The 26,341-nt window shown below is 38.4% G+C and overlaps 1 protein-coding gene across 48 annotated transcripts in view; it reads left to right on the top strand.

The window, feature by feature from the left end:
- Positions 1-26,341, top strand: part of LOC118404738 (protein scribble homolog) — a 103,845-nt gene that overhangs the window by 72,794 nt on the left and 4,710 nt on the right. For 30 of the 48 annotated variants that reach the window (XM_035804012.1, XM_035804057.1, XM_035804056.1 and 27 more), the window contains 26 exons: positions 341-469; positions 1,268-1,390; positions 1,849-1,869; positions 2,723-2,815; positions 3,304-3,384; positions 4,809-5,201; positions 5,819-5,950; positions 6,727-6,786; positions 7,347-7,463; positions 8,459-8,575; positions 9,150-9,212; positions 9,868-10,113; positions 10,451-10,507; positions 10,922-10,939; positions 12,346-12,363; positions 12,863-12,922; positions 13,555-13,623; positions 14,100-14,162; positions 14,635-14,679; positions 15,991-16,116; positions 17,689-17,809; positions 18,181-18,240; positions 20,667-20,729; positions 22,010-22,066; positions 23,892-24,090; positions 24,643-24,816. In XM_035804012.1, the coding sequence (XP_035659905.1) occupies positions 341-469; positions 1,268-1,390; positions 1,849-1,869; positions 2,723-2,815; positions 3,304-3,384; positions 4,809-5,201; positions 5,819-5,950; positions 6,727-6,786; positions 7,347-7,463; positions 8,459-8,575; positions 9,150-9,212; positions 9,868-10,113; positions 10,451-10,507; positions 10,922-10,939; positions 12,346-12,363; positions 12,863-12,922; positions 13,555-13,623; positions 14,100-14,162; positions 14,635-14,679; positions 15,991-16,116; positions 17,689-17,809; positions 18,181-18,240; positions 20,667-20,729; positions 22,010-22,066; positions 23,892-24,090; positions 24,643-24,816 (2,705 nt within the window). Of the gene's footprint in view, positions 1-340; positions 470-1,267; positions 1,391-1,848; positions 1,870-2,722; positions 2,816-3,303; positions 3,385-4,808; positions 5,202-5,818; positions 5,951-6,726; positions 6,787-7,346; positions 7,464-8,458; positions 8,576-9,149; positions 9,213-9,867; positions 10,114-10,450; positions 10,508-10,921; positions 10,940-12,345; positions 12,364-12,862; positions 12,923-13,554; positions 13,624-14,099; positions 14,163-14,634; positions 14,680-15,990; positions 16,117-17,688; positions 17,810-18,180; positions 18,241-19,670; positions 19,737-20,666; positions 20,730-22,009; positions 22,067-23,891; positions 24,091-24,642; positions 24,817-26,341 lie in introns of all 48 variants that reach the window. The other 18 variants (XM_035804061.1, XM_035804059.1, XM_035804063.1 and 15 more) reach the window with 16 other exon arrangements.

The raw sequence follows: 26,341 nt of genomic DNA, 5'->3' as shown, positions 1-26,341 counted from the left end.
GCTTAGTGTGAGACAATATGACACATTTCTGATCTATTTTGTATTGTCCCCAATGCTGTTTGGATGTGTAGCCCCCCTCCCCCTTTACCCAATGACCTTTAGGCTTTACTAAAAGCCATTTGATTGTTGACCTCACTTGTGTCATCATGCATCTCCTGTCTGGTGTTATGGGGTGTTGGATTAGATCCAGTTGTGGCTTGTTCTCACCATGGAGGGATTGAGACTTTTTTGTTGGTCCATTACACTGGATCTTACCATTTTCTTGTCTTTGGACTTCTTTTCAAACTTTTTCTGTAATTCAAGGAGAGTTTTGTCTTCATAAAGTTGCTCTCACTTTCAGAATGTCCCTCAGCCAAGGCCCCCTAGCCCACCGAACATCACGGTGCAGGAACCCTCGCCAATGAAGAAAGTCGGAGTTTCATTTGCCTCAGAGGCTGAACAAGAAGACGAAGAAATACCTCTTGAGATTGTAAGGAGGCATAGATGCATGTAACTTGATAACAAAAAACTCCATGCATGAATTTTATGACATCTAACTTAGTGATCTACATGTCAAGAAATCCTCACTATTATGCAAATGCCTCATTCTAGATTTACATGTAGAAGGCTTTAATCCCTAACCCAATCATCGTGCATGCTTGTCTCTTTCGAAAGCAATTGATGCATGTGCATGTTGTTGATTCCAGCTTCTCTTTCCGTCAGCTACTGAATCAACAAAATCTTACAGTAAAGATTCCACGGTATGCATGAGGCACAATAGAGATTAGGCTTTTCAGGACAATCACAATCTCTATAAATATTAGTATAATGACATGTATTTTGCTTATTTCAGCGATTGTCCATTTCAGCGTCAGATGACCAGTTACACAACTAATTCTGCATCTAGGATTGCATAATACATACTACTTTACGGTTTACCTGCATGTGGCATGGGATGTAGTGTAGTTACGCATTTACAGTGGTATTGTGCATGTACCCTCAATCGATTAACTGTCCTTGATTTTCTTCTATTCCACAGTGCATGTGAAATATTTGATTTACTAAATGCAGATAATGTACAGTACAAGAATCATCAGGTGTTTTAAAAGGCAGACCTATGTGGTCTTGACTTTGTTTGAATGGAAAATTCTGTTAAGTTTGATACAACCAATGAGTTGGTCACCTTCCTCTAGAGTATACTGGTGACAATCTCCTCGGAAGGAGGCCTAAACCCCAATTAATCCAACAATGAGAGATTTTGTAACACAGGCTAATGTTTCTCTTGCAGGCTGTTCCAGTTACCAACACCCCTCCCGGCAGCCCCGAGAAGGCACTCACAGACGAGCAGGCCTCGGCAAAGAAACACGGCGTCACATTCGCACCCGAACCAGAGGTGGAGATTCACGCTGAGGTATGTGTACTCCACTTCCCGGGAAAAATTAAATTTGTAATGGAATTCTGAAGCAAAATTTAACTGTAATTTCCAACACAAATCATTGGATCTCTGATTGTTTTCAAGGAATCATCAGAAATTTTGTTTTTGACAGTCCAATTCTACAGTATTGGAATTGACAGTTAAGACAGAATAAGACAGTTTTCCCTATGAATTACGGGACATCAAAATACTCTGCTTACGCCGTATGGAATACAGCATGCAGACCCTCTTTCATCAGTGAGACAATAGTTGATTCTTTCTGAAACTCCTTTGACCAGAAATGTGTTAAGTACAGGTAAATGTGGTCACTTGAACTTAAAAGATCTGAGTAGTCAGGACTTTTCTTCCATTGCCTTTCTCTCTTGCTCTTCTGATCACTTCTCATCTTGTCTTGTCTGTAACAATCTCTCACCTCTCCGTGCTCCTCCATGCAGCAAACCTCTGCACAAGGACTGGTAAGATCTGCTGTATTTACAGTTCACATGATCAATAACAGTAAATACAGCATCTGCTCATGCTTGAAGTCTAAGACCTCCTATGATTTTTTTTTTTTTCTTTTCTCTTTTTGGTGAATAGAAAAGCATCTACACTTAAAGCTTACTGCTGCAAACAATGTATACTTTACAGAAAAATGATTTTGTACAGTAACAAAAATGACCAAAAGGACTGTACAATGTATGTGATACAACTGTAAGAGCAGACTGAGTAGACTGTCAAACTAAATAAAAGTAGACCTGAAACCGCCTATAATATCATTCGTGCTGTATTGCCTTCTGTCTTGTTCACCACATCTTTTGCAATGCTTGTTAGGCCACACTGATTTCATTATATGGATGACATCCTCTGGGTACCCCAAAACCTGGTGTGAGCATGCAATAAAATGTCCTTTCATAAATTTTAGTGGTCACAAATGACTGAACACACCAAAACAATTTTTTTCTCCTTTCACATCGTCTTTCTCTGTCTTTTGAATTGACTTTGTATGGCTTTTCTTGTGTGCAATTTCCAGCATATATTTGCTCAGTTGGTAGCTTCTTTTCATGATATGAATTTGGCTGTCAAGTTGGAATTTTATATTTGCATTAGATACAGATTGAAATAGATGTGTATCATCCATGCAATTAAGAAAGTGTGCTCTTATAGATTCTGAAGCTGGAAGCCAAAGATATATGTAATATACTATCCATTTTGTTCACTATCCATTCCTCTGTAGCATATGTTTAGCTGTAGGTACTGTACTGTGTTGCTTTCATACATGTAGATTATTGTTGCAGATGACAACATGTTTGTTTGTTTGTTTATGTTCAGACCATAGCAACCACATTGGTGAGAGACCAACGAGGGCTCGGCTTCAGCATAGCAGGGGGAAAGGGCTCCACACCATATAAGGGCAACGACACAGTAGGTCTTTTCTTCATTTCAACCTAGTGCAAGGGCAATTACACCATATACTGTAAATGCATTTAAGTTCGCGGGGATTTAATTTCGCGGTAGCTGGAAAAGGGATTTTTCGCGATGGATTTAAGTTCGCGGCAACACCATAAAATGCAGTTTAATACCATGATAGAAAAATTTTCGCGGTGGTTTTAAGTTCGCGGTAAAGTGGTCACCACGAAAACCGCAAACATTAATCCACCGCGAACATTTCTGCATTTACAGTAATTAGGCAATACTGAATTAAGAAACGACACCGTAAGGGCAATGGCACCATAATTTTGGATCACAGTTGGATGGAAAACGTTGTGTATGTTATAGCTAATGTGATTTATGCACATGAGGACCAAACATGTATTTACACAGTCTGTTTACAGATACATCATTTAGCAAAGGTACATAATAGTAGTTAAGTACTAATGTAGTGAAACTCTTTGTTGATGTATTTCCTGCAGGGTGTGTTTATCTCCAGGATAGCGGAGGACGGGATAGCAGAGGCAGACGGCAAGCTTGATGTCGGCGACAAAATCATCTCAGTAACTCACTTACACATCTGCTAGTTTATCCTTTTTTTTTCTGTGTTTTGTTTTAGACAAAGGAAGTTTTAACTGTTTATTATGGAAAACACTGAATTAACACTGAATACCAGTCCTGTATGGAACTTAACAGTAGCACAGGACACCTGTATCTTTTTGGTGTTAATGTTTTTTTAAAGAAACAACTTTCTACTTAAGAAGTGCAGATTTCGAATCCTTTAGTTCAAGAATCTTTGACCTAACCTCTGAACTCAATCTCGATATTTTTCTTAATTCCAACTCTTACCTCCTCTTTTTAACACTAAAAATAACATAACTTTTAAGAGATAACCTCTCTCTTTTCTTGGTTGCTCTATTGGAAGTCTATAACATAATGCATTGTTCTCATTAGTGTTTGTGCCTAAGGCATTTTCACAAAAGCCACTGTCTGTTTCATTGTTGTCATTGTGTCCACATGCTTTTATCATGACTTTCTTTTGCTCTAACGTCTTAAGGGTCGTTGAGGTGAATAGAGATACTGACTGGCCACGCCCGCTCTGGTGTAACTCTTCTCTGCCAATTAAATCCTTCTCGTCATCTTAATTTATAGATAATATCTGTCCTTTCAGAATAACTCAAACTAGCCCTTTAGCTAATGCTGCTTCCTCTTAACAACCAGTTTCATGTAATGCTGATTAGTTTGTAGTCAGCCCTTTTTGATGTAGGAAACTTCACAACATGATTAAATGAATTTCAAACAAAAGAAATACAGTATGTGCAAAAATTAGGACAAACTTTTATAGCCAAACAACAAGCTTCCATTCATAGGAAAATTGCAACACACATTGCCGCGTGATGTGGGGCGATGGCATTATTATAAACATTCAAGGTTAAAGAACTAAATCTTGGTAGGATGTAGTGACAGATTATCAAGATTGGAAAATGTATGTCATATGCTGCTTGTTGTTTTGTACTGTATGCTGTACGTAGTAGTGTAGGTAGTGTAGATGTTCTCACCATGGATTGATGTGACTTAAAGCTTGTAGAAAGCTATTAGATGAGGAAATAGAAAGGAAGTAAATGTAATAAATTAGGTGCAAGTTTGTACAACGTTCGTCTTAGGACTAATGTACATGATATACAGTTGTATAGAAATCAGTTTCCACAGTGGCTCTTCATACTGGGTAGCAAAGTTCTTTTTGCACAACCAGAGAGGGTAAATACTAAGCCGACATTTCGGTGACCATCTGTCACCTTCCTCAAGGCCAGAATGACTGGTTCTACTTTGCACTGGTTACCAGTCAGTATTGCTCTAAGGAAGGTGACAGTCACCAAAACCTAGGCTAAGGTATTAACACTTGGTTGTGTAGAAGGAAATTTGTTATTGAGTGATTTATCAACCAGATTGAATTTTTCACGGCGCCATTCTTCGCTCTGTTCGCCAGATAAACGGCACGGACGTGACAGAGGCGCGGCATGACCAGGCAGTATCCCTACTCACCTCGTCCGACCGCATACAGTTGGTCATTTACAGAGAACACCTCGTTATCAATCAGGACCCGCCCGCATCAACGACACCCAAGGCACGGCCCCCCACCCCGCCCCCGCGTACCTCACCCGTACCACGCTCCCCCACCCCTCCTCCCTCGTACTCTCCACCCCCACCCCCACGATCGCCCTCCCCACCCCCCACATATGAGAATGTAGAAAGGATAGTGTCGGAGATGCAGTCCTCGGTAGTTATGTCCTCACCAGGCCCCCTGGTGGAGCCCCCATCACCCATAGTCAACCATGCTGAGGAGGAGGAAGAGATGAAGGACTCACCTTACCCAGTGGAGGTTAGGGCTTTTGTTCCGTACCAAGACTTTCAATACCAGAAGATCTTTGACCCCAAGCAGACATTTAGAAGTAACGCTGGTTCACCTTTATCCGAGGGTAACCTATATTCGTTGTTTGTAAGAAAAAACGTATTTAGGGATATGAGGTCAACGGATGGTGGTTTCAAATCGGAACATTTTGAAAATATGGCAAACTTGAAACCACAGTCCACAGATTTAATACTCCTATGTGTGCTTTTTTTAAAGACAACGGATAAAGGTCACCCCACGGATAAAGGTGAACTAGCATTACTATGGTCATGGCCATTTATTTCAATAAATCACAGACTGACAGAGTAACGTGTACAGTGTATAATGGAATTTTCCCAGCTGTTTCATAAAATGGGTTACTGTAAATTGATTATAAGCTAACATTGACTAATTTTCAGGGTCAATTTTGGGGATAGATTATGTGATGTTATTTGGTATATGGGTAGCTGTAAGGGACAGCTGTAAAGATCAAACTCAATTTTTGACCCCTGACAGCTTGCCTTTGTACTGCAGCAGAACATACTATTTTTGTATCTTTTGTCCTTTGAACATGTTGTGGTCTTGATTCCTGTTTCCTTCTGCTTTAGGAAGTGACGTTGGTGAGGGAAGGCGGCCCCCTGGGTCTGAGTATCGTCGGCGGGAGTGACCACTGTAGTCACCCCTTCGGCATGGACGAACCTGGGATATTTATCTCCAAGGTAAAGCCAGGTGTCCTGAAGGTATGAGACTCTCCGTACGAGTGCGCAGTCCTGTGTGCCATAGTGTCTAGCGCTGCGTGGTGTGCTGTGATGCTGCAGTTTTTGGTTTTATATCAAACCTGACCACCCCTATCAGAGAGCTTGAATGGTACAGCTTAGGCACTACTGCTTTGGTGGCCTGGGCTGTTGTATCTCAAGTTAGGGGTGGTTAGGGTACATTGCAAATCAGTTTTCTTTTGGTTTGAGATCCAACCTGACCACCCCTATCAGAGAGGTTGAACGGTTCAGCTTAGGCGCTACTACTTTGGTGGCCTGGGCTGTTTTATCTCAAAATGGGGGTGGTTAGGGTACATAGTAATAACAGTTTTTTTTTAATAGATTTCTGCTGGTTTCTGCTTTAGTTTTGTTAGCAGCTGAGTGCTAAAAATTGAAACACGTTTTAAACTAAACATTAAATAATAATAGAACTAAAATCCTGCACAGTCTAAGTTGTGTTCAGGCTTTTAACATAGTACTCACTCCATCTGACCCTTGTGATATTGCATTCAGAAATGAACTAAAAAGATTTTTTTTCATTTTATTAACAATCATAGTGTCCGTTTGATGTTCGTCTGTTGTAACATCTCACCTCAATACAAATATCTCAAATTGAAACATCAGTCTTTTTTTCGATTGTCCCTTTTTGACAAATTTCCCAGTTTTGAATTTCAAATTCTTCAGTTTTAGGTTGACCTGTTTGAGATGAGACAGTGAGTTGTAGTAAAAGATGAGTTTGTAATCTGGTCTGTCTTTAACAGATTGTAGGAGGAGGTGCAGCGGACAAGACTTCCTTAAAGGTTGGGGACAGGATTCTAAAGGTAAGAACAGCTTCTTCTGTAGAAGAAGACGTCAGAATCTTTTATTCTTTAAAACTGTCTTGCAATTATTGTTTTTTTATCAGTGTACAGAGTGATGCATTGTCTTCTTTTTGGTGCCTGGTACATGTCTGTGTTGACTTCATGAAAGCATTTGCCACTAATAGAAATTATGATGATTTCTGCCAATGTCTTTTCCATCACAGAAATCAACATACCTTCATATCATCTACCCAACATAAAAGTTTGCAGTAATGTACATTTGAAGATCTGGAGATGTGTTAAGAGTATTTTTTTTTCTTTGACAGAGGCATACAAGAACAGGATTAAAGCATAATGCTACATTTTTTTTCAAATGAAAGGCGAAAAGGCGGAAGCAAAATCTGAAGACTATAGGTTTATACCTAAGTGTGCTCTAAGTTTTATAGAGTGAATATGGCCAAGTCAGATTTTCTTCCCCACCTTTTATAATTTTCTAACCAAGGAGATAGAGTCATGATGAATTCAGAGACATAAGATTGTACATGTTGTACAGTGCCTGACAGAGCTGTTCCCCCCTTCAGGTGAATGGTATGGACCTGAGGCATGCCACACACCAGGAAGCTGTCCAGGCCCTGCTGTCCAACACACATCAGATTGACATGGTCGTCAGACATGACCCGCCACCTAGAGAACTACAGGTGAACTGCAGTTTGTCTCACTTGAAAGGAACTGTCATTAATGTATAAGCCTTATGAACAACTTTATATTCAGAACCTTTGGGGTAAAATGTTGGGCAGTAGAATTTTGAAATTACAAATTTTGAGATGAGTTCCAATTCTTGGTCAGCCCTTTGTTCATATTAACTAGCCAGTACTAAAACTTATAGAAATTTTCAGTCATTTATACTTTGTTGTGTAAGTTTGGCTGTTTTTCTGTAACAGGTTATTAATATAAGGTTTATGATTTTAGCATGTGAAAACAATTATGGCAATTATGGTAAGTTTTCTAATATCAACTTGTCCAGGCTAGTATACAAAAAAATTGACTTGCCCGAACAAACTTTGCACTTGCCCTACATGTACATTTAAATAGTATTTTTCTAATAGTAATATTAGTATGTATTTTTATTTCAGAAATGGAAATCTTTTATCATTTCCTCTATTGTTCTGTGTTGACTAATTCCTGATACCCTGACTGAAAAGTAACAAGTATACAAAAACTCACACTCATGGAAAAGTCTTACTTGCTGGGCAAGTGGGGTAGGACAAGTGCTTGCCCTATCAGCAGTTTAACTTGTCCGGGACAATCGAGCTAGTGGACTTGTCCAACCCTGGCACTCTGATTCTTAAGTTGTTGTTTTTTGTTGAAGAGGTTCATCAGTCATGTATGTTTACAGTTACTATCAATTTTCTTCGAACAGTGACTATTAATTAAAGGTAGAGAACATACCTCCAAATTTTCGATGTCTGTCAGTACATCTTGGACGCGGAGAATGGTCTAGTCTCGATCTTGTGAGAGAATTTGAGACTAGACCAGGCTTGCATAGATCATCTGCCCCCTCCCCCCGCCTCCTTACGGAGAAGAGGTAGGTAGGACTTGGGAAGCTCCCAACCCTCGTTGCGGTTAAGTTTTGCTCCCTTCAGCTGGATGTGGATAGCCTCCTTGATTTTTCTGTTTTTTTGTATTCTCTCAGGAAATCAACTTGATCAAAGCTCCAGGGGAGAAGCTGGGCATCAGCATCAGAGGAGGGGTCAGAGGTCACCCGGGGAACCCCCTCGACAAGTCAGATGAGGGCATCTTCATTTCCAAGGTCAGGATGCTTATTCTTAGTCATGGCAACATGTTGTGGCATTGTTAAGACATACTGGGTGCATTAATGTACTTGAGTGTGTTGGAGTAAAGTTTGACTATTACTAGTAAGTATTGGTGCACCAGTGCATCTTGATATTTGTGTACTAGGTGCAATTGCACACAACTATATTCTTGACATCTAAGCATCAGGAAAAATAAGAAAATCTTTGTTTGTTGTATTACTTAGTAGAAATTGAAGTTAGCTTGGATGAATGAATGAGTGAGTGAGTGAGTGAGTGAGTGAGTGAGTGAGTGAGTGAGTGAGTGAGTGAGTGAGTGAGTGAGTGAGTGAGTGAGTGAGTGAGTGAGTGAGTGAGTGAGCGAGCGAGCGAGCGAGCGAGCGAGTGAGTTCAACTTCAAGGATTGTGTTTATGCTGTACTTAACAGTGAGTCCCAAAGGAGTTAAATATTGCGTTTGCTGTGTTTCACTACATGACTGCAGTGCAGTTTCTGTATGTTCTGCTAGAGGGCACTCATGATCACTGCCACCATTCCTGATTGCTTGTAGTAAAATGTACTCCTTGTTTTTGCAGGTCAGCCAGGTTGGTGCAGCTGCAAGAGATGCGAGGTTAAAGGTCGGCATGAGAATATTAGAGGTGAGAAAATTTGTAAAATTTCATAAACATTCAGATCTTGTGATTCCCAATAGTTCGCTCAATCTTTCAAGCTTTGTAAAACATGGCCATTTGTAATCAACATAATAGCTGTCCAGGAACATGATATGACATTAAGTGTTAACAAAACATTGTTGTAAACGATGAAGAAATAACTCTTATCTTTCCTGTAAGATTGTAAGAATGTAATGACTTAATAACAGAATTTATGTATTTGGAAGAAACAGATCTAACTTGGACAGATCTAAGTCTGTTTCATGTCATTAGATGGTTCTTGCGATTAAGTTGTTGACTTGAGAGGTTTTGAGTTTGAAGGAGAACAATGAATTACCTTTGGTTACTGATTAGTTAGGTTCTTTCATATGTGACTTATACAGAGTTCCTCAGGCACATTGTTGAACTTTTCACAATGGCAGTTATTGATAATTGTAGGGGTCCTTCCTAGTGTGAGTGAATTAAATCTTGCCATCTGGTCTTTTGCAGCTTGTATTTTTTGTACGAGTACGAAGTTCACGTGTTCTGCCTCAACATTGGTTATAAAAAATGAATAAACAAAGGTTCAAACAAACAAATAAACAAACAAAACATGAAAAGCAACAACATCATCATTATTTCTCATAATATCATGTCCCCTCAGGTAAACAATCAGAGCCTGCTAGGCTGCACACACGTGGAGGCAGTGCGAGCATTACGAGCTGTCGGGGACAGGCTTCAGGTCCTGGTCTGTTACGGTTACGACGAGGAGGCCGTCAAGTCTATGTCGCCGACGTCGATCATCGCTAACCCCATGTTGATCGGAGACGGAATCCGCCGCGGGAGCCAGGACAGTATATCGTCCATCGACAGGGATTTGTCGTCAGACGAAATGAGCATCGTGAGACAGGTCAGTGTAATAGACATGGAAAATACAGTTTTACTCCGTGCAATATCTATCAATCCTTTCCTTTCAAAAGGTTGACAATGAATAATTTTAAAAGCTTTGATTTGATTGAAATTGTACAAGATGGTAGATCTATTTTAAGTAAAATGCTTGTTGTCAAAACAGTAGTCCGGGATAAGCCAATGAGAGCAATTGTACATGTAGGTCCTGAAATGATTGGTACAAACCTTACTCCATGGATGACTAAGTAAAGTATAGACAGTTTAAGTGTATTCTGGCAAAGAAAGAATGTGCTGAGTAATTAATATTTTTGTAATGATTATTTTCTTCTCATTTTCAGGAAGAAGAAATGGTGAGAGAATCGCAGGCATGGGAGAAAGAAGAAGTGGAAAAACTGGTATGTCTGCTGTATATGTGTCGGTTATATAGTATTATGTTATAGTTCAGACTCTTCAGAGTGCAACATTTTACATGCATGGTAAATAAAGTTGCAGGCATGCTAAAAACAAATTCCTGGACCAGACCTGTATAAGTCATGTAGTCTAAAAATACATCATTTTGTGTTCAACTTGGTAGATGTTGTTTCTACTGCTAAGTGATACTGCTTGTCGAATTGCTTTTAGACAGTCATACATTAGGTATTAGCCAATGAATTCTTGGACGAAAAATTTGTTGGAAACATGGTTGTAAACAGGCTTTTTGTTGTTTTCTGTATTTCTTTGCTCTCTGGCTGTGACTTTGTTCTGTCTTAAAGCTGTCCTCCCTTATCGACTTCTTAAACACTTTCTCCTCTCCCTCTGCCTCTCCTCAGACTGGGTCCACTCCTGCGGTAAGTCAACTCTCTTAAAGTTGCATAGTTCTGCTTGGTGTTATAATTGTATATTAACATCCTCGACATGCAGAGCTAGAAGCATGATAAACAAGGGAACCCCCCCCCCCCCCCCCAAAAAAAATTCACGGGTCTTAGTGGCAAGTGTGCAGATGTTGACACACCGGCAGCACCAAATCCGGGGCACCTTTAGACAGATTAGCTGTGAGGGTCGGTGGGCATCACTCCACCGTCATGGGGGCAGGGGCACGGCGAGTATCGAACTCAAGACCTACTGATTCTGATTCCAATACTCTAGCCGTTGTGCCATGTGCGCACACAGACACCCCAAAAAGGAAAAAAAGTAGACTAATAAGGCCTTCGTCTTTCCAAGACCTACATGTACATTGTACTCACATGCCAAATACCATCACAATTCATCCATAGCTACGAAAAAGTAATATGGTGGCCAGAGGATGTGGAAATGCAGATTGAAATACATGTACAGCCATCAGACATACAAAAACAAATTATACCTCCTTTCACAGATATACAACTGTACAATCATGTAAATATCACAATGATTTGACCAAAGAATGCTTGGTCACCTGGTTGTTACCAACAGTTTCTGGGTAGATTGAAAATTACACACAATTGCTGCAATGATGTTTGACAAGGACTTAAACCTAAGAGAGATCCTTCCATTCCAATGCTACAATTATTAAGAGTTGCTTGAGCCTCCGAGTCAGTAATATTTTGTAATTGCTTTATGATGAACGTTTTGCATAGTTTCTAGCTCTTATGTCAGCTTTTCATGTTATTCTCAGTTGAACGCTACTGTTTCTGTTTTCTGCAATTTCTGTACCAGTGACACCTTGCTTGTAGGTTTGCATGCAATTAGAAGAAACAAATACCTAACAATTTTCATGTATCATTTCAAGCATTTTCTGAGATTAATTTGTGTATTACTGTACATGCAGAAACTTTCGCGGTGGATTAATGTTCGCGGTTTTCGCGGCGGCCGCTTCCCCGCGAATTTAAAACCACCGCGAACATTTTTCCATAACAGTAAGAGATTACAGTGCATGGCGCTACCGCGAAATTAAATCCACCGCGAAAAGTCCATTTTCCCGCAACCGCGAAATTAAATCCCCGCGAACTTTAATGCATTTACAGTATATGTACTAGATTTGTGTTGCCTATTCACAATGTTCCTCCAGAAAGCATTTTTAGAAATCTTTCTGCAATGCTGGGCAACATTTTCCATGCATGTTTTAACATTAACATTACCATATCTGCATGACTTGTACTATATATACTGTCTAGTAGTTTTCGAACCCTTAAACTGCATCCAGTAGTACTGCATGCTGTACAGATCTATCCTTTGTTTTTCACTTTTGAACTTTTCTTTCTCGGGCCAATCTTAGCCTGCGGAAGTGTCACCGGTAAGTTTGTCCATACATAGATTGTTTTATTTCTCTCTTGTCTGTATAAAAATTCTGGGCGCTTTTCTTCATTATTTAGATTTCTGCATTGAATATACAATCATGTACAACCAACTAAAACACTCTTGTATGTCTAGGGTGCACATGTGTATTGACGTTTGGTATAAGATATACAAATGTATGCTTACTAATAGGAAAATCATTTAAATTCTCTCTCTATCACTAAGATATCCTCGTTCAAAATGCATCCAACAAAAAAGATGCCCAGAATCTGTATAAACTTTGAGTACATCCAAGTTTTACGTGCTGGAATAAAATATATATTTTATATACTTGGAAAAATGTGACAGTACAAGAAATAATGAATTATTTATTTCCAGAACTTCTGCCTTTATGAATCAAATATATTTCTTGACAAGATTTGAGGAACATACCAAAATAATGAATTTGAAAGTTTTTGTACATCTTGATACATCTAAGATACATCATCTTTTCACAGGAGCGGTTAAGAAGAGAAAGAGAAGAACAGACTAGGAGAATAGAGGAGGAAGCTGAAATGGTGAGAAAGTTTTCCAGAAACTATAAAAAAAGCCAGTTATTCATTTTTTTATTTTTTTTTAGTTGAAAAAAAATTGGAAAATGCATGAAATTTATGTTGATAAACTTTATTGCAAAGGGGTTCCTCTTTGATGTCCAAAATGCATTCAATTTGTCTGAAGAAGAATTATTTTGTTGTCCCAAAATACCGTTTATATATTTTATTGTACATATTTTAGTCGATTTTAAAATCATCTTCTCATTCAATTGAAACTTTAGTTAGCTCTCAAGAACTAGCATTTTTTTTTCATCCGAAAATAATTTCATCAGGTTGGTAGGTCATAGGACATACTATTAGTATTAGGAATCTTCTCTTACACAACCAGTTTATCTCACCTGCTGACGTTTCGATGTCTGTCATACCTCTTCCTCAGAGCGTCTAACTGGAGTTCTGCTTCTCGCTGCTATATGTAGCCGATGTAGGTGGCGCTTTTGCGCTTTTGGGATAGTGTTCTCGCCGCAAAAGCAGTTACATTCATGAATTCAGTTAACTTGGGCTGACTACCCATGAATGAAGAGTTAGGCAATATAAACCATCCTCACAATAGATAGACGTGTAACCAACTTGAACATACAATGTGTCTTCCACTACAGGAGGCAAGAAGGTTAGCAGAGTTGCAGAGGAAAAGAGAAGAAGAAGAGAGGGCCAGAGAAGAGAGAAAAGTAAGTCTTGTATTTTAATTTAGTAAGAGCCATTGTATATCTGCCTGCACAACTGTGTGGCCCCGGGGCTATAGAAATGGAGATGGCACTGCCCTATTGCGCACTGTAATATGGTGTTGGAAAGATTTAAAGTAAACTGTACTTGCTATCTGTTTTCAAGTTAGACTGCAATAATTAACTATAACCACAAACTTGTAGTAAGAGAATTTGGTAGGCACTGTAGTTCAGTTATGTGACCCCCTTTTTTTATAGGGTTGTGATGTGATTGAAATTCTGATTCTAAATTCAAATTCCCTTTCAAAATGGTTGGAAATTAGAACAAAAAATTACCTACTGTCTAGTACAATAGGTCAACATTTTATTTTTTCTTGACTGACATTTTTGGTGGCTGCTGTACTTAACAAAACGATTTACATATTAATAATTTACAGGGTGTTTATGGAAAATTCCTTTTTTTTTTAATTTGCTGTCTTCAGAGGCATGATGAGGAAGCTAAAGATGCATTGAGTAGGAGTACCCTGGTACATCAAATGGCACCTGTGAGTTCACTGTGTGGCGATGCTGTGACTTGTCTATCTTCACATGTCAAGTACTTTTGCAATGGAACTACCCTTCTCATAGTTTTCCTTTGAATCTCTAACTAAGACTTCTTTTGATAGGTTTGCTGTGAAGTCCGATCTATTTGCTTTACTCTGAATCTGAAAAAAATGGACCTTTGCAATTTTCATCAATGGATCCCACAGTATTTGGTTGTCAATTAATACTATAGAGAAAAAGGTTCAGAGACAGAATCAGGAGTCCTACAGAATTTTTTATACATACCTATTAAACTCCACCAATGACAGACAGAATGCTACCAGAAACATCTGACTATTCACAAAATCAAATCATATTCAGTTGCTTGAGTAACTGTTGACTTTTGTGCCTTCTTTCCTGGATATCTAACCTTTATCAACATAGATACATGTACAGATATATATAATGTACATTGTACAACTCCTTTTCTTCCAGAGAATACACCATGTGGAACAACCCAAGCCAGAAGCTGTCCAACAGGTAACATACATGTATAGGGGCAACACAGCCAAAATGCTAACACTTAGGTGACAGTTACTAGAATTACTGCAAAAGTTATTTTTAATTTAAGTTGTCTTTTTGATGTTTGAATAGACAGTAACAGTAAAAAGGTAATGTGGGTTATATTTATTGGCTGTCATTGTCTTGTAATGATTCAAGTTTTGTATGTTTAGTATACAAACTGCAATGTTGTCAATTATGTCATTTCACTGTACACTACTTTGCTGCTGTGTATGTTTTATATGCATGATGCATGTAAATTAATTGTGTTTACCAGAACAGCACGTCTATGTTCCCTGCTTTAAACTTGTTTCTCCAAAATCAAATCCTGCTCTAATATCAATGAAATGTTTTAATTTTTCTTGAATCACAGGATTCAGTATGCTTTGCCTGCCAAATGGTCAAATTGCTCTGATCATCAATTCAGCACTATCCTATTCCTTTGACTTGCTTTAACCCGTTTCAGTTAGTGGGACTTCTGCTTGCTTGCTTGCTCTATTGCGACATATATTAACAATAAACAAAAATGAGTTGAAAGAGTTCATGTTGATTAAAATACAACTGTTACAGAAAATTACAAAAGATAAAAATAAATCAAAGGAAGTTGAGCCCAAATGTTTAAGCTTTCAGTGAACTAGGTTCAATTTGCCTCAAATACAGCTACTGTACCTGTTAAGTTCTTTTTTTTTCATTGAGCAAGTGCAATTAATGACAAAATTCCTTAACAAACATTTTTCAAATGGCTAAGTTTAATTGAAATGATTTTTTCTTTCAGTTTTGATTAATTTTTTCACAAGCTGAATGCTTTATAATAGATTAGAACAGGTTCCAAGGCACATGCTATAGCAGTAACTGTACAATAAAATCCAATACCGTATGATCAATTTTCTACAGTAAGAAGAAATTAAAACCCACATAATGTAAAGCAGTAAATCTGCATTGTTTTGAATTAAAATCATAAAGAGATAGAAAGTAATCGGTTTGACAATTCATGCAAAAATTAGTTAATTGGCATCGAATGCCATATGATCCATTCAAGTATCTGCAATAAGAAGAAACTAAAACCTTCACAATGTAGAATAATAAAGCTGCATTGTTATGAATTAAAACCATTAGAAGATTGAAAGTAATTGGTATAATGTTAATTGGCCACTGGCAACTTGCTCTCAGCTTTCACCTGTTTGCAAGCCAGGGTAAGTTTTTTTGGCGACGCCTCAGAGGCAAGCCAAATGGCATATTATTTTGCATGTCTGTACCTAAAGTTAAAGACTGTGTGACGTTTGTCTGTAGTCCAAAGACTCGCCTACGAAAGTGGCGCCACCAACGCTGCCCAAACCCAAACCCAAACCTGAACTCCTGGGTTATAAGGACGTGTCTGCATGCCCACCTAGACGACTTAGCGACCGGGTATCCGAGGTACATGTGTGCAGTTCTTCCCTCTTTCTGGGTCGAGCTTGTACGGATTTCCTCAGTCTTTTCTTTTTCTTTTACCATGAAGGAAACATTTTACATAACCGATGACATCGACCTAGTGTAGGTCCTATTCTAGCTCCAGTCTGCTTCTATGGTTACCTCCCTGCAGAATAGACTGATCCAACAGCCTGCCTACCTCTCATTGGTCGAACCACAAATTTCCATGCTGTCATTGGTTGGGATGTTAATTGTGATTGACAGTCTATTATAATTAAGTCTGGCACTTGTTAATAGTAGAGAAGTGATTGGCATTTGACTATTCCCATAAAATGTGTTGCTCTGATTGGTCTTCTGGAATGGCATGATGGTAACACTAACAGGCAATTAGAAGTTCAAGCCTGGATACACATGTTTACTTACAATGTACTTAATTGATTAATTTGGCCTAATTGATTAATTAGGCCTTTTGATCATCCTTGGGAATAAGTCATAGACTAGGTCCCCTAGTTACATTGCTTCTAAAATATATCAGTTTACGGATATTCGAATTACCAATGACAATAAAAGACAAACGTTTTGATAAGGACAGGTGCCTGACTTCAGGGAAGCTATCAGAAGCAAACAAGAGCTAGAGTAGGATTGGGTTCAAAATAGACATCAACCACAACTGACTTTAGACTCCTTACACACACAATGTCTTAGTTTTTTGGTTCACATTTAAAAGATTTTGCAAATTTCATACAGTAAGTTATAAAATCCATGCATTATTCTGTAGATACTAGTAGCTAATATAATTATAGTGTAAACCATTCCAATACCCTAATTTAGTGTAACCTTAGCTCAAAATCTTAGGTAGCATCAAAATTTAGATTTAGTGTCACCAACTTATGATTAATAGGTCAAAGCTTTTGATTGTAGAATCCATCTCATAAGTGCTAAAAGGTGTGCTATAATATTCCATACATTTGTAAGAAATTCTAATGTGTAGAAAAAAAGAAAGTCAATTTGTAGTCTTAGAGAACCTAGAGAAGTTGTATAATCACCCTAGAAGGTAGTGAAGCTAACTTCAAACCTACAAAGCAACCCCACTAACTACAATTCAACAATTTCGGTTCACTTTTTCATTATTCGATGTTCCCTTCATTCCATTTCTTAATTTTAATTTCATTCAATTCTTCTTTATTTCATTCTTATGAAATGTCACAATTGCACCATAACTGTGTGTTTTACACTGCATTGGTCTTGAATTGCACCCAAACAGTTTTGCACAAAATGTATTGTTATGCACTTTTTTGTACTTTGTGTAAGATCTTGATGTATTGGATAGATATGTAGATTGATTAGTCAAACCTATTCAAAGATTTACTATGTTTCATAGTAATTTTTCCTAATAACATGAAGCTTTGGTCCTCATGTACAGGTGGTCACTAGTACAGGTTTGGCTGTAAACAAATTACCATATCAAATAGACTGATGAGTCTATATAGAACAAAGGCCACAGTCCAACAGTTGTCTGGGTCTACAATAATGAAAAACGTTCTGATTATTGTCTTTCTATTCTCGGTAAATTTCTAGGTAATCGATGAAGACAAGATAGACGTCCCAAGTCCCGAGAAACTGGACTTCCGGGCGAAGCAGGCGAGATTTGAAATGGAAATTGCTCAACAGAAAGGTGGAACATTACCGAAAGCTAAAGGTAACGCACAAAACTTTTTTGACGTACATGATTGTGTATATTTTGAATGTTCTTGAGATATGAACCTTTGTTTGTAGAGGTGTTAAGATTTTATACAGTTGAAATGCAGATATGATTATGATGATGATAATATTATATGAAACAAGGTATATGTGGTTCGCTTAATACATGAGAGATGACAAATTCTTCCAGGTATGGCACCTACATGTATGACCATTGTGGAGCTTGTGACAGTTTTAAAACAGGCCTTTTGATTGGTTGGTTGTGTGGCCTATCCTTGCTCAACTCTGCTTCAAGACCCCCCCCCCCCCCCCAAGGAATTTATGTTGACTGGTGCACGGTGATGACTTTGAACGTTCTCTCCTTTTAAGGGCCTCCTCCGCCTATTCCTAAGAAACCCACTATCTTCAAAACCCGCTCTGTCGATGAAGGTATTGGTGCTTGTGTCTTCTATGCACGTCTGCATGCCTTAGTGACTGAATTGCAAAAGTTCTTTTGTCACAACCACGGTTACTTTTTCAGTGATTGCCTGTCATCTGCTTGGGGACAATAGTGACTGGTTCTTCTTCACACTGTACCTAGGTATTGTTGCATTACTGCCTAAGAATGCAGTCCCAAAAGTATTGTCTTATTTTAAATTAGTACATTGACATGCAGTGCCAGGGTATAAATTTCACCAGGATTTTTTGGCAGTGTACAGGGCATCTTAGCACGGCAAAGCCACATGGCAAGCGGTACATGTAGGGGGAGGGGGGAGTCTACAGGCTTTTTTCATTCATAACCGTCAGAAACACCATTTTCCGCACTTTAATGGCAAATTTTGTTGAATAAATCTGACATTTTTTTGCCTCATTTATCTTACAAACCAACTGAAAAGCCCCCTATACAACATGATTGAAATACTGTGACAGCATAGACTCTTTGATAGAGGCCCAAATCACAGAGTAGGGGATACAAATCACAGCATAAAGACCACCAAAGCTTTAACTTCACTAGTGAGAACCCTGAGTGCAAAGTACAAAATGTAGAACCAGTCATTTGGGAGGTGACAGACGGTCATCGAAACATCAGCTTTTGTAAATGCCGTATGTGGTTGTGAAGAAAGATCTTTGTTAGGAAGTCATACCGACCTGATGAAACTATGCACATCTGCATGCCTACTGGATACGACACCACTGCATGCAATCGATGTTGGGTACTATGTATTCTTACCTCAGTCTGGCTACGTACTCTGAAGCATCGTTTGTTCCAACTGAGTGTATTCTGTGCATGTTGAATGCCATTGTCACGTGTATGGCCAGTTTAAGTAGCTTAATGGAAATGTTTTTCCACAGAATGATGTACATGACTGTATTATCCCACAGTATCCATTTCTTGCATGTTATTAAGACTGCATGCAAATTAGAAACAAGGTTTCGCCTACATACACAATGTACTCATAGCTTTAGATTATCATTTTAGCTGTTGCATCATATTAAATACAAACATGTACATTGAACAAAGTTTTTGCTAGCTAGTTGTGTATTGTGGTAGAAATGTACGTCAATATTGTTTTCTTTGTATAATGGCAGGTAATATAATGCATTGAAATGTATGGGTTAAATATTCTATCCCCTTTCACTTGCATAGCTTAGATGCTTTCATTTGTTATTTCTTTGTTAATATGTATTTAGTAACCTGTTGTCCGTTCATATAACATTATACATGTTATCACTTTTTATCATTTTATACATGTTTGTTACAGCTGTATTTTCATTATGTCATAATAATTACTCATTTTGTTAAATGTTCATAACAGTTTTCTATCTTTCTTAACATTTTGTTGTTTTGTGTTAAACTTTGCTCTTTTTGTTTCTGTAAGGCTTTGGTATGGTCTCATTGCATGCTGGACCAGTTAACCCATTTAAGAGTTTGCTAGGCACCCCAGGTAATGCATGCACTAACAGTGTCTCTATTAACACAGATGTGTGTGTACTAATTAATAATGCATCAGGGTTTTTTCTAAAGAGGGGAAGACTGGTACTGCACCCACAAGCTCTCAAACCATGAACTCCCTGATTCTTCAATCATATTAAAGGAAATGGCTGTTTTTAGGAAAGAAAAATACATTTTTGTATCAAGAAATTTACACATTGTCAAATTATGCTAAGCCTTATGTCTAAAGTTTTGTTTATTTTTTGTTTTCTAAATCAATTTTCATTTCTGCAAACTTCCTGCCAAAAGCCCCTGTTTAGAAATGCCCCCATGTCTCGTGTAGAAGATCTGACAAGCATGAAAATCTGATTGACCAGGGATGCTACTAGGTCACATGTGGACACAGTCTTCTATCTTGCAGTAATTTACCCCCTCAAGAAGCTTTTATTTAGAAACCCATTTAATGTTTAAAATTCTCTCAAACTCCAAAGGGGGAAATCCGCACCACTCATACGCTCTTTCACCCTACTCCCATACAATCAATAATTTTTCTAGAAAAAAAACCCTGATGCATCACAATATCTTGGAATCTTTCTGAGCTCAATCAAGTAAGCTTTGTGATTGCATGCTGCTTTTGTGTGTAGTACACAATTTGGGAACAAAGATTGATGTTGTTCTCTTGTCCTGTGCCAATGTTTTGAAAAGGCCAAATCAACTCCCCTTGAAAGCACCTCCTAATTGAATATTTTGATGTTTCACTTTTGAATTTATTTTAGATGTACTATATTCATTTTAAATCTTTGTAATGAGGACATTTTCAAAGGAAGTATCATGTTTGGAAAAAGGGTTTAAGAGAGCACGGTCTCTAAAGCCCCTTTTTCATCTTGTGTCTCTTTCTCTCCTTCCCTTTCTCTCTGTCTTCCCACCTAACATGGTCTTGAAGGCAACCGGCCACCCAAACCGCCTAAACCTCCCAAACCGGTGTTACCCAAGCCGAAAGACGGAGGTCGGCACACGCCAGCATTTTCCTCCTCTCAGCATGGATAAAGCACGACTGCATGGCACCATAGATGCATCGATCAGGCTTTTAGCTATGTGTCGTTGGTGTTCTGTACCAAAGAGAAGGAATTGTTGCATTTGGCTAAAACACTTGCAATACAGAGTCATGTACAGCCAGTGCAAATTGCAACTTAGGTGCACAGTGGCATTTTGCATCTTTGATGCACAGTGTCATTTTACATCTTTGGTGCACAGTGGCATTTTGCATCTTTGGTGCATAGTGGCATATTGCATCTTTGGTGCACAGTAACATTTTGCATCTTTGATGCACGGTGTCATTTGGCATTGTTGGTGCACAGTGGCATTTTGCATCTTTGGTGCACAGTTTCATTTAGGAGTCTCTTTGGTACAGAATGACCATCCGATGTCTTCTTCTCTGTCACAGAAGGTGCACAACAGTAACTGTGCATCTACATATAGCACGCAGTACATTTCAGTCATAATGTAATCATTGTGCATGACTCTTTCAGTGACACCTGTACTGTGTCTATGCCTGCTTATGAAATGTGACGCTATAATTCCTACTGATTCTATCTGTAGTATGTCTAATGAAATCATCATGTGATGCATTTATATGTATGTCTCCTCATGATCATGCATCTTGTATCTGTATTTAACTTCTTAAAACCTACTGAAAGTCTTTGTGCGAATTCATTTTATTCTCATTAGGTCATGTTGATTTGATTCAGAATCTATGGATGACATCTCCTGAAAACACTCAAACTGATGCGAGCATGAAAAAAGTTGGCTTAATTATAAAATCGAATCGGTCATGAAGGTTGAACAAAGGTTTACCAATCACACAGAGCAATAAATTCTTTGTTTGTACATTTCACATCTTTTTCTTTGACTAAAGGATTGAATTTGGCATTAAACAGTATTATCCATTTGCAATGTTATACATGATGTAATAGATTTTTGCCAATTTTTATGATTTACAGTATAGTCAAAACTTTTCTTTTTTGTTGAACACGGCGTCGCTTAAAAATTGAAAAAATGATGCGTGATTTGATGACATTCATGTAGTCCAATCAGCATGGCCTTTCTAAAAGTCTTTGCGCAAAATATTTTATGATACAAGTCTTTTTCTCATTACTGTAGCTAGGAAAATGTATTTTTGTAGCAATACATAACTGAAACATTCTGTTGTAGTATTAGTAAAAAATTATAAAAACCTTAATGTAACATCTATATGCCTCTGACAAATGAATATGTTTTTGTCTCCAGACAAGAGAGTGAGTTTGATCAGTAATGACGACCTTGCCAACCTGAAGGCTGAAGAAGGTAACATATAAAAACTTACTTTGCAATTCTTTATGAAATTAAAAACAATACTTTAACCTTGACACAGCATACTTTGACCATATACATGGTGACTGTGAGTTTGTTATATTTTGTGTGAACAAACATCAGGGTTGGACAAGTTTTATAAAATTCACTATCAGGCAAGCACATAAAAAGATTTACTTGCCCGAACCAATTTTTCACTTGCCCAAATTTCAAATGTCACTGCTACTTGTGTATGTATTTTCACTTCCAGCAATGGAGTTCTCTGTTGACCATTGCCTTATGCCATGACTGTGAAAAGTAACAAGTATATCAAAATTGCACTCAATCAATGGAAAAATCTTACTTGCCCGATCAGGCAAGTGGGGTAGGTCATGCACTTTCACTTGCCCTGGCCTGGACAATAGGGCTAGTGGACTTGTCCAACCTGAAACATAAAGATTTAAGGTGTTGTTCCCTCCATTAAAATGGAGGTTGATGGATAATGTGTGTGGGTCAGGCTTTTAGCCAGGCATGCGTTATCTGGACGCACTTTTCTTAGAATAACAAGAAATTTTATGCTCCTGGACGCCCTTACATTGGGGAGAAAATCGTCTGACAAGCATGGAATTCTGATTGACCAGGGATGCTACCATGTCATCTGTGGTCACAGTCTTCTACTGAGAGTATTTTTGCCTCTTGGGATACCTAAGAATGCACTTTTTTAACTTGGAATCATCAAAAACTCTGCACCATGGAAGGTGGATGCCCCCAGACCCCCCCTTCAATAGTCACTTACCGCGACTCACCAATAAGTTTGGACTCCCTATTATAAAATCCTAGCTAGAAGCCTGGTGTGGGTTGGTCTTGGGAAGATGAAGGTTAAAGTCATATTTGGGCCTCCTGGTGCGTGACCTAGTTAGGTTAAGCATTGGAAGTACTAGTATGTGTTTAACAGTGTCATGCTGATGCAACACACATGCAAACACCACCTGTCACAGTCACAAAGTTTCTGAATGAAAGTATTGATCAGTCATCTGATTGAAATACAAAGACTACCAATTGTGTCCTTACCAGCTGGCCCTGCTAAGACAATAGAGTGGTCACAAGTTGTTTACTAATACGTCACACCAGACATGTTCTTTTGTTTTGTAAAAAAAGGAGGCTGTTGCTTTTATCAATCGGAAGGAAACAGGAATAGTAGTTTGTATCTTACACAGCCTCAGAGGACTAACAGCTTTTGATATGCACCAGATACTGGTACTAGACGTCCTTTTTAGATATTCAGAGGACTAGGGAGCTTCTTTGATAAGTTGTCTCCGTAGCACTTGATAACTGTTATGATAGCTGTATTTTGTACGCAGACTTGTAAGGCCTGGTCCACTGGATTAACACCACTGAGCGACCAAAACTGGATTTGTATAACTTAGTGCTGTAAAAGTATGGTAGGTTTAAGACAGCATAACTTTAAAAAACTTTCAAAATGTCTTCCATCAATGAAATTGGTACTAATAATGACAAATTAAAGTTTCTCAATGGTTACTGTAAATGCATTTAAGTTCGCTGAGATTCAATTTCGCAGTGACGGGAAAATGGACTTTTCGCGGTGGTTTCAATTTCGCGGTAGTACCATGCACAGTAGTCTCTTACTGTTATGGAAAAATGTTCGCGGTGGTTTTAAATTCGCGGTGAAGCGGCCACTGCGAAAACCACGAACATGAAACCACCGCGAAAGTTTCTGCATTTACTTTTCAGTACTTGCTCAGTGGAAAGGGATTGTGATATTTGTTGATAAGTTGTGCTTCCAATTATTGATGGTTAAATTTTTTCCTCACTTTTCTAGAGAAGAGAATGCTGTCCATGTCCCAAGACGAGCTGATGGCCCAGTATCAGGAGGACTATCCTGACATCACGGACGACTCCTTATTCCACGACAGCTCGTCTTTCAACAGGATGAGCATAGCATCCAGTACCACCTCGGATGATTCGGCTTTCAGGGACCTGTCCTTACAGGAAACATCCACGTCAAGATCGAACACAAGGTGGGGGAGATGTCTAAAATCCCTTATCCCTATCCAAATTATATGTACAATGTGACCTTTACTTTTCTTATTTGCTACTAGGCCACACCAAATTTATTTGTTGCTTCTCGAATTTTTTAGGAAAAAACTGGACCGGAAGGTCAAAAGATAAAAAATGAATAAATTTTTTAAAAGGTCTGGAGTTGACGGACAAAAATCCTTGGTGGAAGCTACAGGCGGCTTGGGGACATCGTCCACGGCCCTAAAAGGCACACACTGTTTGTTTTGCTATTGTTATGATTGTTGACAATGTGTGTCGGCGTCCTTTTGCATACAATAATCTCATTAAAAAACAGTTTTTCAAGGTCTCAGTTCAGTCTCTGTAACTCACGAATAGTGTTTTCGTGACAATAGGAATTGGCTGAAGGAAAAAAATTTTGACCTGGCTAGAGCCCTGACATGTAGATATTCCTGTTCAGGCTTTCACTTATCGAAACGGAGAACCAAAATTTTGGTGTCTCTTTACAGAAAACTAGAGTACTGGAGATTGACGTAAAGATTATTTTATTCCAGCCCACTCGCCCCCACACCTCCCGACATCAGGACAGCAAAGGCGGAGAAGCGTTACTACGAGAGGTTAAAGGCCATGAGTCCTGAGTCGGTGACCTCTGACCCTGACCGGGCGCTCTCTCCGGCCGAGGAACGTGCCAGGCAGGCGGAGAAAAGAGCCGCCTGGAGACAAGCAAGGTGGGGGTACTCTCAATATTAAGGAAATAAAAGTGCAGCTGGGAATTGTACATGGTGTATGTAACACAATAGTATAGAGGTTTTAGTACATTTTGTTGAAAGATTCTAACATTTTTCGTAAATATGATATACAAAATATATTTTCTTTCAAACACTAAGTAGGTATAACAACTTTAAGAGTCAGATCATAAATTTGATACATCAAAGGTATTATATACATCAAAGGTGAAATATTGTAACATTTTCAAAACTACTTATTAATAAGTACAATAATTTTGTGAAGTATTAAACTTAGTCTCATGCCTGTTCATGTCTATCAAGTAATGATATGATATTAAGTTTCAATGCAACAAGTATTCCTTGCCATTAGAATGGAATTGCTCACACCAACTTAGGCCTTAGTCCTGTGCCACCATATACAAATTGTATTATATTTATAAGTTACTGTACATGTATTTAATTATACTAACTCGGAATGTGTTCAAATGTGTTAAAAATATGTATTTAGCTGTCTCTTTAACAACAATAATACATGTAGATATAAAATACTGACATCAGCTCTTGACTAACTCTCCACCCACTCGTACCAGGACTAACTTTCTGATGAATAGCAGGTTTAGGTGGGTTGTTGTGAGTTTGAGCTGATCTAGCCAATCCCTGCCTCCAGCTCACTACCTATTCAGGGCTGTCTCCAAATTTTTCCGTCCCACTGTTGCTTGGGAGCCTAATTGATTTTCATTGTTTAAAATCTGTCATTTTAAGCTTTGGAAAGAATGTTTTTTTCATTAATTTCATATCAGTTCAGAGTTTGAGACAAAGGGATACTGTAATTCACTTTGTCTTCACGGTACCAAATTTTCACGGTCTGAGAAAATTTAAAATGTTCTCGGAACTTAATGTTCACTGTCGAGACAAGTGCGCATTAAAAAAGGCTGTGATTTATTTGTTATCGGTAATGATAAGTTCACGTTATAGTCGTCACAGTGAAAACCGTGAACATAACAGTACATTGAAAAAATCAGGAATTACAGTAAATGTTTTGTCGGATTTGGACGGGTCCCGGGGACAGCCCTGTACTATCTCTCACTGCTTTTCTCACTGCTGTTCAGAGTTCTCTCACTTGTCTCACCACTTCTGGTTCTCCTGCAGATTGGGAAAGTGTTGAAGTTTTCACTGGCATTTCACACTGCACACAATATGCTATCGTAAAGAACCTGATTCAAAAATGAAGAAAACACTTGTTTAAGTTGTTAGCTTTTAACAGTTGTATCACAATTTTAGGTCTAGGTGACAATTCTGAAAGTTACTAATAGCCAAAAAGTGTACCTTTATGCATTATCTTCAAGCATGTATGTACATGTAGTAGTTTTCACATTGAATGAATCGATGCAAAGATGCAATGTTGGGGTTAGAAAAATTCTTGCTACAAAATGTATAATGTAAAATGTACAGTATGCAAAGAAAATATTAAAAATTATTCTTTGAACAGAGGTTTCAAAGATCTACTAAATACTCAGTCTACTCA

The sequence above is a fragment of the Branchiostoma floridae genome, chromosome 17 (assembly GCF_000003815.2).
Source record: "Branchiostoma floridae strain S238N-H82 chromosome 17, Bfl_VNyyK, whole genome shotgun sequence".
Lineage (NCBI taxonomy): Eukaryota > Metazoa > Chordata > Leptocardii > Amphioxiformes > Branchiostomatidae > Branchiostoma > Branchiostoma floridae.
Note: the sequence above shows the minus strand (reverse complement) of the source record. Positions and strands in the feature narration are given on the sequence as shown.